The sequence below is a fragment of the Lepidochelys olivacea genome, assembly GCF_965140295.1.
Source record: "Lepidochelys olivacea isolate rLepOli2 genome assembly, chromosome: 6".
Taxonomy (NCBI): Eukaryota; Metazoa; Chordata; order Testudines; family Cheloniidae; genus Lepidochelys; species Lepidochelys olivacea.
Genome location: NC_140416.1, coordinates 2,891,090 through 2,907,214, shown reverse-complemented (window position 1 = coordinate 2,907,214; position 16,125 = coordinate 2,891,090). Strand labels below are relative to the sequence as shown.

Here is a 16,125-nt window from a genome sequence, read left to right as displayed (position 1 = left end):
CTATTTTGCGGGGAAAGACGTGTCCAAACAGCTCTTCCCCAGTAATCAGTATTTGTTTGGTGGTAGCGGCCAATCCAAGGACAAAGGGTGGAATATTTTGTACCTTGGGGAAGTTTTGACCTAAGCTGGTAAAGATAAGCTTAGGAGGTTTTTCATGAAGGTCCCCACATCTGTACCCTAGCGTTCAGAGTGGGGAAGGAACCTTGACAACCACCTAAGCTTACTTTTACCAGCTTAAGTTAAAACTTCCCCAAGGTACAACCTATTTTACCTTTTGCCCTTGGACTTTCGTTGCCACACCAAACATCTAACTGGTGTTATTGTTATGAGGAAAGAGTCCGTTTGCAAACGTCTTTCCCCCCAAAATCCTCCCAAACATTACCCCCCCTTTCTGAGGAAAGTTTGATAAAAATCCTCACCAATTTGCATAGGTGACCACAGACCCAAACCCTTGGATCTTAAGAAGAATGAAAAAGCATTCAGTTTCTTACAAGAATAATTTTAATAGAAGAAACAGTAAAAAGAATCACCTCTGTAAAATCAGGATGGTAAATACCTTACAGGGTAATCAGATTCAAAACATAGAGAATCCCTCTAGGCAAAACCTTAAGTTACAAAAAGACACAAAAAACAGGAATATCCCTTCCCTCCAGCATAGCTTATTTTCTCAGCCATTTAAAGAAATCAGAATCTAAGGCATATCTAGCTAGATTACTTACTAAGTTCTAAGATTCCATTCCTGTTCTGTCCCTGGCAAAAGCATCACACAGACAAAGAGAGAGAGGCTTTGTTTCTCCCACCCCCCAGCTTTTGAAAGTATCTTGTCTCCGCATTGGTCATTTTGGTCAGGTGCCAGTGAGGTTATCCTAGCTTCTTAACCCTTTACAGGGGAAAGGGTTTTCCCTCTGGCAAGAAGGATTTTAAAGGGGTTTACCCTTCCCTTTATATTTATGACAGTTTCAAAACCAGTTCCTTAAATTTACCGTAGTTTGAAGCATCATCAAGAGGCATCTTATTGAATACATCCAGAGCTCTTCCACTCAATTTTGCTGTCAGTGTGGTCATTTTTTGATTGTTAGGAATTGTATGGAGGGTGCACAGTCTCTCAAAGGTGGTGAAATATTCGGCAGTGTCGCTGAACTCATCATACCACGGACATAGTCATTCCCATTTGTGTATTTCTGGGTAAGTGGGGCCAGCAGCTGGAGGGATTTTTCTCTTCCACTCCATAACAGCCAGTTCATGCTTCTGGGCCTCAGTCTGGGCCTCTATTTCTCTGTCTCTTAACTCCAGGGCTCATTTGTCCCTGGTTACCTCTGCTTCCATAGCCCTTCTGTGTTTACTTGCCTCTGCTTCTTGGAGCTTCAGTTATAACTCCAGGCCCTTTGCCTTCTCTTCTGCTTCCAGTCTGGGCAGCTCTACTTTAGCAGCTGCCTCACTGGTAGTCATTTTCCTGCTTTCTTGTGCTGGGCCACACCCCCTCGGTAGTTCACCAAAACTAAGATGCACTCAGCTCAGGGGCTTCTTAGTTAACAGAGACTTTCCCAGTGCCCAGTGTTCAGCCCTTCTGGGCAGTCTGCAACTTCTGCAGTTTTAGCTTCTTTTGATCTTCACTCTTACTTATTTTGCTTATTTTTCTGTCACTATTTCCCTTATCCGAAATAAGCAATCAGACAGTAACAAACCAGGAACCACTTTGTCTGTTCTCCACCCACCACATCCAAAACTCACTTAAAATCACTACCAATGTCTCAAAGCAGTCAGCTGTGCACAGGCCCTACTCAGCTACGCCACTGTGACAGGTTGGGTCCCAGAAACCCCCTTTGGGACTGCCACCCAATGTGCTGACACTGCCTCTGAGTGTATTTTCCCTGCTAGCCTAAGCTTCGGTACCTTGCCTTCAGCACCTTGCCTTGTATGAGCCACACACGCTTGCCAGCTGCAAACACAGATCCAAGTCTGAACCACGTCCCCCACAAGGTGCAGGCTTAACTGAAAACAGCTTACAAAGTGCTCCTGTCTCCAGCAGTCAGACACCCAGCTCACAGTGGGGTCCATAATCCCCAAAATAAATCTGTTTTACTCCATATAAAGCTTATACGCGGTAAACTCATACATTGTTCACCCTCTATACAACTGATAGAGAGATATGCACAGCTCTATGCCCCCAACCAGGTATTAATACATACTCTGGGGTGATTAATAAGTAAGAAGTGTTTTTATTCAATACAAAATGTAGGATTTAAGTGGTTCCAAGTAATAACAGACAGAACAAAGTAAATTACCAAACAAAATAAAATAAAACACTCAAGTCTAAGCCTAATACAGGAAAAAACTAAATGCAGGTAAATCTCACCCTCAGAGATGTTGCAATAAGCCTCTTTCACAGAGTAGACTTCCTCCTAGTCTGGGTCGAGCAATCACTCACACCCCAGTAGTTACTGTCCTTTGATCCAGTTTCTTTCAGGCATCTCCTTGGGGATATAACCAATATTCATAACTTTGAGTACAAAAATGATACATGCATGGAAATGGGATGAATATTTTCAGTAGATCATAAGCTTTGCAGAGATATGATATCTAGAGTAAAACAATCAATTTTGTCATATTTACAGCCATAAGCATATTTCTATAAAGAATTATGGGGTGCAACATCACACTCTTTCACAGACTATAAGTTATAGGAACTAAATAAAATTAACACAAGAACTGGGAGGGAGCTGGCCTACTCGGAGATACTTTGTTGCAGCATCTGCAGAGATGCTGCAGAGATCTTCAAAAAGAACAGGAGTACTTGTGGAACCTTAGAGACTAACAAATTTATTTGAGGATTAGCTTTCGTGAGCTACAGCTCACTTCATCGGATGCTGTTGCTCACAAAAGCTGATGGTCAAATAAATTTGTTAGTCTCTAAGGTGCCACATGTCCTCCTTTTCTTTTTGCGCGTACAGACTAACATGACTGCTACTCTGAAACCTGCAGAGATCTTCAGTGTTAACCTGCTAGTTTGGGGAATATCCTCCTTTTTGCAGCCTGCCCTGACCTTGGCATTTTCAGTGAGGACTGTCCCAGGCACCTCAGGGTCACAGGAGGCAGAGAAGGCAGGTGGAGAATTTATGAGCATGACTCCTAGAGGAAGTAGGGGCATAGTGTTTCCTGGGCACAGACCTGGAATAAAAGAGTTGGAAGTTTCTGAATACAGAGATTGCTGGCTGTTGGTTGTTTCTACTGGTGTTCAGGGAAGCAGGACATGATGTACTTTCTTTGTAACCCCTCTCCCACAGATTATCACAAAGGATATAGGTGACTTGGATCATCATTTTTTCCTCCTTATACAATCAACACTGCAATGCCTCACAGGTTGGCACCACTTAGGAGAAGGGGGCACCGACATGCGCCAGAGCACTGATTATACCAGCCAAGCCTGCACACCCGTGATGGATAATTTCTCCTACCATAGTAAAGAAGGGAAGAGTCATCACTGGGCCTGCCATGGATCTCCTTGCGGGGAGGTGATGATCACAGTCTCCTTGTCCATCTGCAGCCATGGATCAGTGCATGGGCCCATCCCGATGGTGACCTCACCCTTTCCTGTTAGTCGAACAGTACTGTCAGTCAGTACCACACCTTTGGTGTTATTGGAATATTTTCTAGATGGTGGCTGTGACATACCAGGGTCCAACCCAGACTAACCAGCAGCTGTGTCACACCTGCCTGCAACCTTGCAATGCCTTGTTGAATTGGCTTCCACCTTGGCCACTCACAGACAACCGACAAGCATGCAAATCACACTCTGAGCATCTATGTGTAACTGCAGCCTGGCCAGAAATAGTTGGGTTACACTCAGGCCCTCACCACCCTTGGTTATACTGCAGGGTGTCCCCAACACACTCCCCAGTCTTTGATTTCCCTCTAGCAATGTACATCCTGTGCTCCCCAGTCCTCTCCTGGACAATGCAAGTTACATTGTCCATTATTTCTTTTATAGCACTAATATGCATGCAACTTAGTGTTGCCGGCACCCAGTGCCCAGAGGCAAAACAACAGCAGGGGTTCGTTACCCGGTATGCTTCACTCAATAATCACAACGGGGTGGAGAAGCAGAAAAGTTTATTTGCAGCTGCAAACAAGGTACAGGGAGAATAGAATCTCAAATCCTGCACACCAGAGCAGGTCATTACACACACTTTTATATTCCTTAATGCTACTGCACTAAACATCAGCCAATCAAAATTTTACACAAATACTCTGCCTTCCTTATATGGGTTACAAGAATGTTTATTTCCTGCAACCTCTAACAAGCATTCCTAGCAACTTAAACAACCAGCACATTCTGTCTGGCCTTGTAGTTGTCTCTCCTATTATCTTTAACTTGGCGTCAGCAAATCTTACACTAGAAGGCATTATCTGCAGCTGCAACATTGTTTTAAGAGCAAAAGAGCTTACTCAAACCAGCCAGGCCTGAATTCTATTAAGGGGGGTTGAGAAGAAGCCCTTAGGCCTTCAGCAGGTAGACCTCCTCGACCCTTATGGCCTTCCATCCCCTCAACTTAACTAGTGGCCATGCCCTGGGGTCTCCAACATTAGCTTCTCAGACACTTCTATTTAAACAAACTGGATTAGTTAAAACAATAAAACAAATTTTATTGACTACAAAGATAAATTTTACATGAGTGCAACTGAGAAGGCATAGAAGTCAGACATGGTTACAAAAAAAAAAATAAAGCTAGAATGAAACTTGTGCCTAAGTTAAGAAATGATGTGAAATTCAAAGCAAAAGTTTCCTCACCACATGCTTGCAGCACTCTTACTGACCACATTTCTTAGGTCAGGACACACCCCCTGTCCAATGGCTGCTTACTTTGTGCCTTCAGAATCAGTGAATCAATGGGTCGAGAGAGAGAGAGAGAGAGAGCAGTTCCTTGGGATGTCTGCCCCTTCTTTTTATAGTCCTATCCCCCCTTTGAGAAACAGTTCCACCTTGTTACCGGAAGATGAAAACTCTGTGTAGAAGGATGTTCCCTGCTGCTTTTTCCTCACCTATTTAGAGACAAAATTAAGTAGAACACACATTTCTTTGTTTAAGACAGACCAGTTTGCCAGCCTCAGTTTGGAACATGTATTAATAACAAGATACAGTGTCATTTTATAACTTCACATGCATTATCAAAAATTGTATTAATATTAAGATGAGAGAATGACTATTTCTGGTTGACTCATAGATTTATTTAGCATCTTACAGCTGAGCTCTGTGTGCAGATAATATGGATGCAAGAGGGATAGTTTTGTGAACTGCAGAAGTCCGTAGCATACTGTGGTCTCCTCCTGAGCTCCTCTGGTCATCATGTGGTCTCTATCAAGAAAAAGGAGAGAACCTATCTTTCCTACTTTGGGGAGTAACCTAGCAAGGGAAGGACATAGGATACCTTGGGTGATTCGCACTCTATAAATAGCCAGATAATCTGGTGTACTCTTACATGTCTAGCAGGTTTTCCATTCCACCTATTGGGGCCAGGACAATGAGGTGATTCTGAAACCAGGAATGACTGGGAAGATATCAGCTACAGCCCCAGAATAACTGCCCTCCCTCCTCCCCATTTCCATAGCCTCCTCACCCAGATGCCCAAGAAGACGAGGTGGGGGGAGGCTACGGGGACCCACACAGCCAACCCCAGAGGATCTCACAAGCATCAGAAAGCTGGAATATCCTGTATTTTAATTTGGTTTCTGGACTTGTCCTTCCCTCTTCCTCCACCCCCCTAACCCAATATCCCCCTCCCCCATCTAGCTTCTGATTTCTCTCAATGTTTTGTCAACAAATAATAAAGAATGTTTTTTAAACAATTGTGACTTTATTTCCTTTCATATATATATATATAGAGAGAGAGAGGATGGGTAACTTTAAGAGAAACAAACACAACTCTCACACCTTACCTTAGTACATTTCACCTGTATCTGACTTTCTGTTACTTTGATTCCAAATTTGTTGCTAAGGCTGTTTGAAAATTTTTCTTGAGAAGTTTTTTGTATGGGAAATTGGATTTTTCATTCAACTCTTTTTTCCATGAAATAATCTTTTCCTTGGATATTATGAGATTTCTATCAACATACCAAACTCCCCTCCTCCCTAAACCATGGCTGTGGGAGTCAGGTGTTGTTCCAGGGCAGTTCAGCAAGAGGAGAGAACATCATGCATACTGGGGGATATAGTCCAGCCTGGGAGCCTGGCCCATGGAAGAGATTGGTGGTGTGCGGTATGTGAGGCACCCCCCATGGTATTTCAGATTCAAAATATTAAGGTTTTGGCAAAAAGATTTTGGTCTCCACAAAAAAAACAAAAACAAAAACAACAACTTTTTGTGGATCAGCTCTAGACAGTACCCGGCTTGCACTGAAAACAGCAGTATAAAATATACCCCTAACCTCATACTCTGTAACTCTGGTAGAAATTGCATCATTTAATAACACAGTAGAAAGAGTAGGTCAAATTAATCACCAGGGCACCAATTAACCAAGGGTAGCTTTGGCTCACTGAAAGTATTAATTAGGTTTTGTGTCTTTCTCAGCTCAGGTATTCCCAGTAGCTTCAGGAATCATGTCCCATAGATCACACATCTCAGTATAAAACTTCCCGAATGCTCCAAACTGGCATTTTCTGTCCATGAGGAAACACCAGCACATCTCTCTCTCTCTCTCTTCTCAGCAGGTATGCGCTATTGTCCTGAATTACAGTCACACACCCACACGCAGACACCATGGGGATCAGCCGGTAGTGAATTCCAGACCTCCAGCACCAAAAGACTCAGCCCCAACTCTGACCCCTTTAGCTAAAGGAGTGACCACCTGGGTTGGAAAAAATAGGCAATTAGCTAGTCACTGAAGCCAGGGCTTCCCATGATGTCTCTGGGTTTTCATACATACTCCAGGAAATGCCAAAAAGCTTAATTAGCACAGTAAGCAACTTTACTCCAGACAGACATCCCAAGCCACAGAGCTCCCCTTGCCCAAAGAGGGTCAAAAGATTGAAACTCCTTTACTCTCACCAATTCTTAAATTAGGAATAATCCCTTCAGACTGATTCTCTCATAGCAGGGTCACAAGTCATTGTTTTCTGTTTGGATTAGTGAACAGGAGTGTTTGGGGGGGGCATGATTAACCTGTCTGTCATTGTATTTGCACAGTTTGTCCATTTTATGGAACACCTGGAATGACCAGCTGTGAACATCTGGCTCTGTGGACTAAGCCCTTCCCGGAGCAGATACTGATATCCGTTAGAAACTGATCTCCTTTTATCTTAACTTACTTCATTACAGAGAAATGACAGGTTTTCGACACTATCTACCTGCCCACATCTCTCTAGCTGTCTGATCACTCTTGAGAGGAGATGGAAGAAGGAAATCACTCGGAGGCGACTGAGTTCATTCTCTCAGGACTGACAGATCGTCCGGAGCTGCAAATCCCCCTGTTTGCGGTCTTCCTACTGATTTATGGTTTCACCCTGGTGGGGAATGGGGGGATGATCTTATTAATCACAATTGATCCCCGACTCCACACCCCCATGTACTTTTTTCTCAGGAATTTGTCTTTCTGTGACCTCTGCTTTTCCTCGATAATTTCCCCTAAGATGCTGTTGAATTTCTTAGCCAAGAGGAAAAGCATTTCTTTCACTGCCTGCGCAGTGCAAATGTATCTTTCTATTATTTTTGCAGATGTTGAGTGCCTCTTGCTGGCTGTGATGGCGTATGACCGTTATGTGGCCATCTGTAACCCGCTGCTCTATACGGTCACCTTGTCCAGGCACCTTTGTAAACAGCTGGTGGCTGGGGCGTACACTGTGGGGGTGGTGGATTCAATGTTAAACACATATTTTACATTTCGGCTGTCATTCTGCAGCTCCAACATCATCAATAGTTTCTTCTGTGATGTCCCCCCGCTCCTGGCACTATCCTGTTCTGACACCCGCATCAATGAGATTGTGCTGTTTGTTTCAATGTGCTGCATTCAAGTCATCAGCTTTGTGACTGTCCTCCTCTCCTATGTCTATATCACCTCCACCATCCTGCAGATCCGCTCTGCCGAGGGCCGACAGAAAGCCTTCTCCACCTGCACTTTCCACTTGACCACTGTGGTCCTGTTTTATGGCACCCTCCTCTTCATGTATTTACGTCCCACCTCCAGCTATTCCATGGACACAGACAAAGTGGCCTCAGTGTTTTACATGCTGGTGATCCCCATGTTGAACCCCCTCATCTACAGCCTGAGAAACACGGAGGTGAAGGACGCCCTGAAGAAAGCAATGAATAAACTCCTAACCAGTTCTTGAATCTGCTTAATTCAGGACTGGTTTAGTGCTGGGGAGTGGAAACAGGTGAATTCAATTCTCAGCTCATTACAAAATAATTTCGGAGAGCACATGGTAGTTTTGTTCATTTTTATATTGTTATTATTATTTTTTTTTTTTTTTTTGTATTCCAACAAGGTCTGCAGTCCCCATCTGAGATCAGTGAACAAAACACGGGAAGCATCACAGGAAATGAGGGAAACCCAAGCCCATAGTGTGTCAGGGTCGGTCACAGAGACCCTCATTATGACTGTCACCTCATGTGCTGAAATTACCTCTGAGCCCATTTTCCCTTCCAGCCTGGGCCTCCAGAACCCTGCCTTGTTGAGCCAAGCTCAACACTAGCCAGCTGCAACACAGACCTGGGCTCTGGGTGATGCCCCCAAAGGTGCAGATCTAGGCTGAAACCAGCTCAGCAGGACACCTGTATCCAATACACAGACAACCAGCTCCCAATGGGATCTAAACCCCAAATAAATCTCTTTTACTCTGTATAAAGCTTGTACAGGATAAAATGACAAATGCTTGCCCTCTATATCCCTGCAAGAGACATATGCACAGCTGTTTGCACACACCCCTGGCAACAATTACTTACACTATGTTTATAAATAAACAAAAGTGATTTTATTGAGTATAAAAAGTAGGATTTAAGTGGTTTTCAGTAATAACAGACAGAACAAAGCAAAATAAAACAAAACACTCAAGCTAAGCTTAATACACTCAGAAATCAGTTACAAATGTTCCAGTGTTTCTGAGGATTGAGGACACTTGCCTGCATGCAGTGAAAGGTTTGAATAAGCCAGATGAACACCATTTCCTCCATCTCATCCTTCTTTATTAATTTATTCAAATCCACCACAAATGGTACATATTACCTCATATTTATTTATTGCCATAACTCATTTCATTTCTTTCTTTCAGTCCTTCCGGAAGCAAGCATAATATTTTATAATAAAGTTACAGGTAAATAAACCTTCGTCTTTCTCATGTTCTGTCCTGCTTTCTAGAAGAAAGAAAAAGCTGTGGAAAGAGAAAGAGGTGCAGTCAGTTAAAATGGATCTCCGCATCTGTTCTGCTGCTGAGATAATGTCCTTGGCTTTCCCCATGGTGCTGTTTCCATACATGGAATGTTGGTTCCATTCACTGAACAGGGTGTGGGAAAAAAAGATCTGTGACCTAAAGCTGAAAACAATCGTATCCCATTTCAAAACCCACCATCTTTCTGGGCTCACGGATCTTGACCTCCTCCCTGGATTGGAACTGGTGATGCAAAGGGGAAAGGCACCTTGTCTCAGCCTCAAAACCTTCAGCCATTCCCTTTCCCCAAAACTGTCTTTCTTAAAATCCTTCCTCTTTATCCCCCACCCACATTGCTCAGCAATTATCTCACTGCTTCAATTCTGCAGAGCAGACCACCACACATCAGAGTAAGGAGAGAGACTTTTTAAAATTTGATATCACTGTAAAGGCGGTACCAACCTATGAGGCAATATAAGTGATTTGTCCACTTTGTGACAGAGGAGAAAAATAAACCTAGGTCTGCTGAGTCTGAGTCCAGCAGACCCTCCGACCTCCATGGATCAGGGAGAGATGGATGAAATTATTCCTTTCCTACCCAAAAGAATCTGCTATCCTGTGACCCTAAATCTTTAAATAAAGCCACATCAGGTGAAATGTAATACCCCAAACCAAAACTCATGGATGTCCCATTATAAGAACATAAGAACATTAAGAATGACCATACTGATTCAGAGCAAAGGTCCATCCAGCCCAGTATCCTGTCTACCAACAGTGGCCAATGCCAGGTGCCCCAGAGGGAGTCAACCTAACAGGTAGTGATCAAGTGATCACTCTCCTCCCATCCATCTCCACCCTCTGACAAACAGAGGCTAGGACAACATTCCTTACCCATCCTGGCAAATACCCATTAATGCACTTAACCTCCATGAATTTATCCAGTTCTCTTTTAAAACCTGTTATAGTCCTAGGCTTCACAACCTCCTCAGGGAAGGAGTTCCACAGGTTGACTGTGAGGTGTGTGAAAAGAACTTCCTTTTATTTGTTTTAAACCTGCTTCCCTTTAATTTCATTTGGTGGCCCCTCATACTTATGTTATGGGAACAAGTAAATAACTTTTCCTTATTCACTTTCTGCACACCACTCATGAATTTATATACCTCTGTCATATCCCCCCTTAGTCTCATCTTTTCTTAGCTGAAAAGTCCTAGCCCCTTTAATCTCTCCTCATATCGGACCTGTTCCAAACCCCTTTTGATTTTAGTTGCCCTTCTCTGAACCTTTTCTAATGCCAGTGTATCTTTTATGAGATGAGGAGACCACATCTGTACACAGTATTCAAGATGTGGGAGTACCATGGATTTATATAAGGGCAATAAGATATTCTCCATCTTATTCTCTATCCCTCTTTTAATGATTCCTAACATCCTGTTTGCTTTTTTGACTGCCGCTGCACACTGTGTGAACGTCTTCAGAGAACTATCCACGATGACTCCAAGATCTTTTTCCTGATTAGCTGTAGTTAAATTAGCCCCAATCATATTGTATGTATAGTTGGGGTTATTTTTTCCAATGTGCCTTACTTTACATTCACCACATTACATTTCATTTGCCATTTTGTTGCCCAAGTTTTGTGAGATCTTTTTGAAGTTCTTCACAGTCTGCTTTGGTCTTAACTATCTTGAGCAGTTTAGTATCATCTGCAAACTTTGCCACCTCACTGTTTACGCCCTTCTCCAGGTCATTTATGAATCAGTTGAATAGGATTGGTCCTCAGACTGATCCTGGGGGAACACCACCAGTTACCCCTCTCATTTCTGAAAATTTACCATTTATTTCTACCCTTTGTTCCCTGTCTTTTAACCAGTTCTCAATCCATGAAAGGATCTTCCCTCTTATCCCATGACAACTTAATTATCCCTTCCATCTGTTATGTACCCATGTCTGTTGCTATAGGACATTATATCTCATTGGCTTAGCGAGTCCCCTTGTTGTTCTGCAGTTCCTCACTGCTGACTTTTTACTACGTTAATCAAGATATTCACTGAGCAAGAACCTCAGGACAGAGATGATGATGAAAATGTAGGATGAAAAATAATGAGGACGGAGATGATTTCCACGGAGCTGCCATAGTTAAAAGAAGGAGTTGATTGAGGGAAGTGTCAGAGCACAAGAACTTGAGGAGCTGTCAGGGTTCCCTCCCCACTCTGAACTCTAGGGTACACATGTGAAAGACCCCCGAAGCTTATTTTTACCAGCTTAGGTTAAAACTTCCCCAAGGCACAAATTCTCCCTTGTACCTTCGATTAGGTAAATGCTGCCACCACCCAGTGATTCAACAAACATGTAGGGAGGGCCACTTGGAGCCCTCTCTTCCCCCTAGTATATCCCCAAGCCCTACACCCCCTTTCCTGGGGAGGCTTGAGAATAAACAAGATGACCACAGACCAACCTTGGGTTTTTTAGGACAGAGAACTTTATTAGAAAGAAAAAAGGTAAAAGAAGCACCTCTGTAAAATTAGAATGGAAGATAATTTCACAGGACAATCAGATTCAAAACACAGAGGATTTTCCTCTAAGCAAAACCTTAAAGTTACAAAAAGAAAAAAAAAACATAACCAGGAATAAACCTTCCTCTCAACACAGAGAAAATCACAAGCCAGAACAAAAGATAATCTAATTCATCCCCTTGCTAGTGCTTACTAATTCCATAGGAGTTGAATTGCTTGCTTTCTTGATCTGACTCCAGCAAGAGCCACAAAGAACAGAAAGAACAAATCTGCACCCCCCACACACACACCAGATTTGAAAGTATCTTGTCCCCTTATTGGTCATCATGGTCAAGTGCCAGCCACATTACTTGAGCTTCTTAACCCTTTACCGGTAAGAGGATTTTGTGCCTCTGGCCAAGAGGGATTTTATAGTACTGTATACTGAAAGGTGGTTACCCTACTGTCAAAACATAAAGGGAAGGGTAAAGCCCTTCAAAATCCCTCCTGGCCAGAGGAAAAATTCTCTCACCTGTAAAGGGTTAAGAAGCTAGGATAACCTCTCTGGCGGCTGACCAAAATGACCAATGAGGAGACAAGATGCTTTCAAAAGCTGCGGGGAGGGAAAAATAAAGGGTCTGTCTGTGTGATGCTTTTGCCGGGGACAGAACAGGAATGGAGTCTTAGAACTTAGTAAGTAATCTAGCTAGATATGCGTTAGACTAGGATTTCTTTAAATGGCTGAGAAATTAAGTTCATGGAATCAAAGAATATCAGGGTTGGAAGGGACCTCAGGAGGTCATCTAGTCCAACCCCCTGCTTAAAGCAGGACTGATCCCCAATTAAATCATCTCAGACAGGGCTTTGTCAAGCCTGACCTTAAAAACTTCTAAGGAAGGAGATTCCACCACCTCCCTAGGTAACACATTCCAGTGTTTCACCACCCTCCTAGTGAAAAAGCCGTTCCTAATATCCAAGCTAAATCCCTCACTGCAAGGAGACCATTACTCCTTGTTCTGTCAACTGCTACCACTGAGAACAGTCTAGAGCCATCCTCTTTGCAACCCCCTTTCAGGTCGTTGAAAGCAGCTATCAAATCCCCCCTCATTCTTCTCTTCCATAGATTAAACATCCCCAGTTCCCTCAGCCTGTCCTCATAACTCATGTGTTCCAGTCCCCTAATCATTTTTGTTGCCCTCCGCTGGACTCTTTCCAATTTTTCCACATCCTTCTTGTAGTGTGGGGCCCAAAACTGGACACAGTACTCCAGAGGAGACCTCACCAGTGTCGAAGAGAGGGGAACAATCACGTCCCTCAATCTGCTGGCAATGCCCCTACTTATACATCCCAAAATGCCATTGGCCTTCTTGGCAACAAGGGCACACTGCTGACTGAATGGAATGTTCAGTTGTGCTGAATGGAATGGATATTCCTGTCTGTGTGTCTTTTTGTAACTTAAGGTTTTGCCTAGAGGGATTCTCTATGTTTTGAATCTAATTATCCTGAAAGGTATTACCCATCCTGATTTTACAGAGGTGATTCTTTTTATTGTTACTTCTATTAACATTCTTCTTTTGAAGAAGTGAATGCTTTTTTGTATTGTTCTTAAGATCCAAGGGTTTGGGTCTGTGGTCACGTATGCAAATTGGTGAGGATTTTTACCAAACCTTCCCCAGGAAGTGGGGTGCAAGGGATGGGAGGATTTTGGGGGAAAGACGTTTCCAAACTACCCTTTCCTAATAAAAATAAACCCAGATAAACGTTTGGTGGTGGCAGTGGAAGTCCAAGGGCAAAGGGTAAAATAGTTTGTACCTTGGGGAAGTTTTCACTAAGCTGGTAAAAGTAAGCTTAGGAGGTTTTCATGCAGGTCCCCACATCTGTACGCTTGAGTTCAGAGTGGGGAAGGAACCTTGACACCTTCCGTTTATATTTATGTCAGGAGCTGAGGTGGGTCTTCCCACCCCCTTTCCTCCCTGTGATTGGGGGGTGTTAACAGGCCACTTGCACCTTGAATTATCCCTTGAAATATGTGTGAAGTACTTACACTAAACAATCTGTTCCACCTTATATTTACCTGTGATATTCTGAGTTACTTTTCCAGACCTGAAGAACAGCTCTTTGTCAGCTCAAAGCCTTGTCTCTGTCACCAACAAAAGTTGGTCCAAGAAAAGCTATTACCTCCTCCACCTTATATCTGTACAGTTCTTGTCAATTATTGTACTGGCATCCCTTTGCTCTCAATGGCTAAGGTCATGTCTACACTAGAGAGCTTACAGCAGCACAGATGTACTAAGGCAGCTGCGCCGCTGTATGGTCGCTCATGTAGCCACTCTGTGCTGATGTGAGAAAGCTCTCCTGTTGGCCTAATAAAACCACCTCCATAACTGACAGTAGTTATGTCGGCGGGAGAGCTTCTGCTACCAACATAGAATCATAGAAGATTAGGGTTGGAAGAGACCTCAGGAGATCGTCTAGTCCAACCCCCTGCTCAAAGCAGGACCAATCCCCAATTTTTGCCCCAGATCCCTAAATGGCCCCCTCAAGGGTTGAACTCACAACCCTGGGTTTAGCAAGCCAATGCTCAAACTACAGAGCTATCCCTCTCCCTATTAAATAAATAAATGAATAAATAAATTTTAAAAAGTGATGTTAACTCAAAGACTTTCAGATATAAGGCCTTCAATGCTATTTCTGTGTGGGGTGATGCTAGCTTAAGTAGTGTCATTTTTATTTGTATATAATACAGTGATGATGTGGTGCTGGATTCATAGCTGAAGGATGAAATCTGTTCTGTGGTTTTCCTAAAGGTTATTAGGCCCGGATGCCTGCAGGACAGTACCAGTGTGGCATTGCTGACCCAAAGAGTATCAGGCCTTTTAATTATTAATAACTATTATTATTATCTGCAGTGTTGTTGTGCCCATGTTGGCCCAGGATATGCCCACGTCATTCTGAATGGTTTCTTGCAAGAAGTGTAATGAGCCATGAGGGCATCTTGATTATCCACAAAGGGTCACAATGAGGTCTTTGGCACAATAAAAACAGGTCAACATAAGAATGGCCAGACTGGGTCAAACCAAAGGTCCATCTAGCCCAGTCTCCTGTCTTGCATCAGTGGCCAATGCCAGGTGCCCCAGAGGGAATGAACAGAACAGGTCATCTCAAGTGATCCATCTCCTGTCACCCGTTCCCAGCTTCTGGCAAACAGAGGGTTAGGGACGCCATTCCTGCCCATGCTGGCATCATTTCTGCCCATCCTCAGGACCATACTATCTGAGCTGAATGAGATTCCCTTTAACTTTAATCCATGGCTTGACTGCTACTGCTCCCCAAGCCTGCTGCTGGAAGGTCGTACATTCGTGCATACACGCACACACACACAAAGCCAGTGTAATACAGAGGCATAAGGTAATTGTTCAGTTACTAACACCACATAATTACTGTGTCTCTTATTCACTGATCGCATTTTGAGAGTCGGCACCACTGTGCGGTAAGTGCACCTAAGGTTCGTAAAGCTTCAAGCCTGTAGGGGAGTACCTGTGTGGTGTCGCTCACCTAAAAATTATTAGGCCTCAGGATACACTAAAGAAATGGCACGAGTGAAGGAACCAGCAGAGGCTGTCCAGAAGGCTTTAGAGCTGATGGTCTCCAGGCTAGCAACAGTATGGATTCTCCTATATGTTTAAGACCTAGTTTTTTGACGAGTACATGTCGCAGGCACAAAGAACCCTGAAATCATACTGATCTTTGGCCCAGAACCATCACACTGGTACAGCCATGTAGGCCTCATTCCTAATATTTCTGGGGCTAGCAACCCCACACAGAACCTGCTGGCCAGACAGACAACCTGACAATTACTGGGCTCGAGACACCTCACAAATCCTGCCCTGCAGTCATTAGCCTTCGTCACCTTGGAGCCATTAATACCACAAAGACACCGATGGGCAGGTGTAATGAGGCTTTCCTGTGAAAGAAGGACTCACTCGTTCAACAAAGATCAAACCGAAGACATCCAAAGATCTTTTTAGCTAAATGAAACTAATATGCTTTTATAGTGGTTGGGAACGTCACTGTCACTAATTCAGTGTATTTCACAAGCATCTGTTTGAATCTTCAAGCTACCAACTTCACACAAAGACACTGCCTGGGAAGGAAAAAGTTTTAATAATTTAGTGTCACAACAGAGCAAACATCAGGCTTTATCACCTTAAAGTTAGCAACGCACCACAAGATGGCCCTGTCTACAAAATTCTTATGTCTTTAGGCTAGAAACACCAC

The 16,125-nt window shown here is 43.4% G+C and overlaps 1 protein-coding gene across 1 annotated transcript; it reads left to right on the top strand.

Moving 5' to 3' along the window:
* Positions 1-7,384: 7,384 nt before the first annotated feature.
* LOC311522692 (olfactory receptor 8U9-like) lies at positions 7,385-8,323 on the top strand (the record flags this gene model as incomplete). Its single annotated transcript, XM_084632182.1, has 1 exon — positions 7,385-8,323. One exon carries the CDS (start codon positions 7,385-7,387, stop codon positions 8,321-8,323), a length of 939 nt encoding a protein of 312 aa, XP_084488308.1.
* Between the last annotated feature and the right edge of the window lie 7,802 nt (positions 8,324-16,125).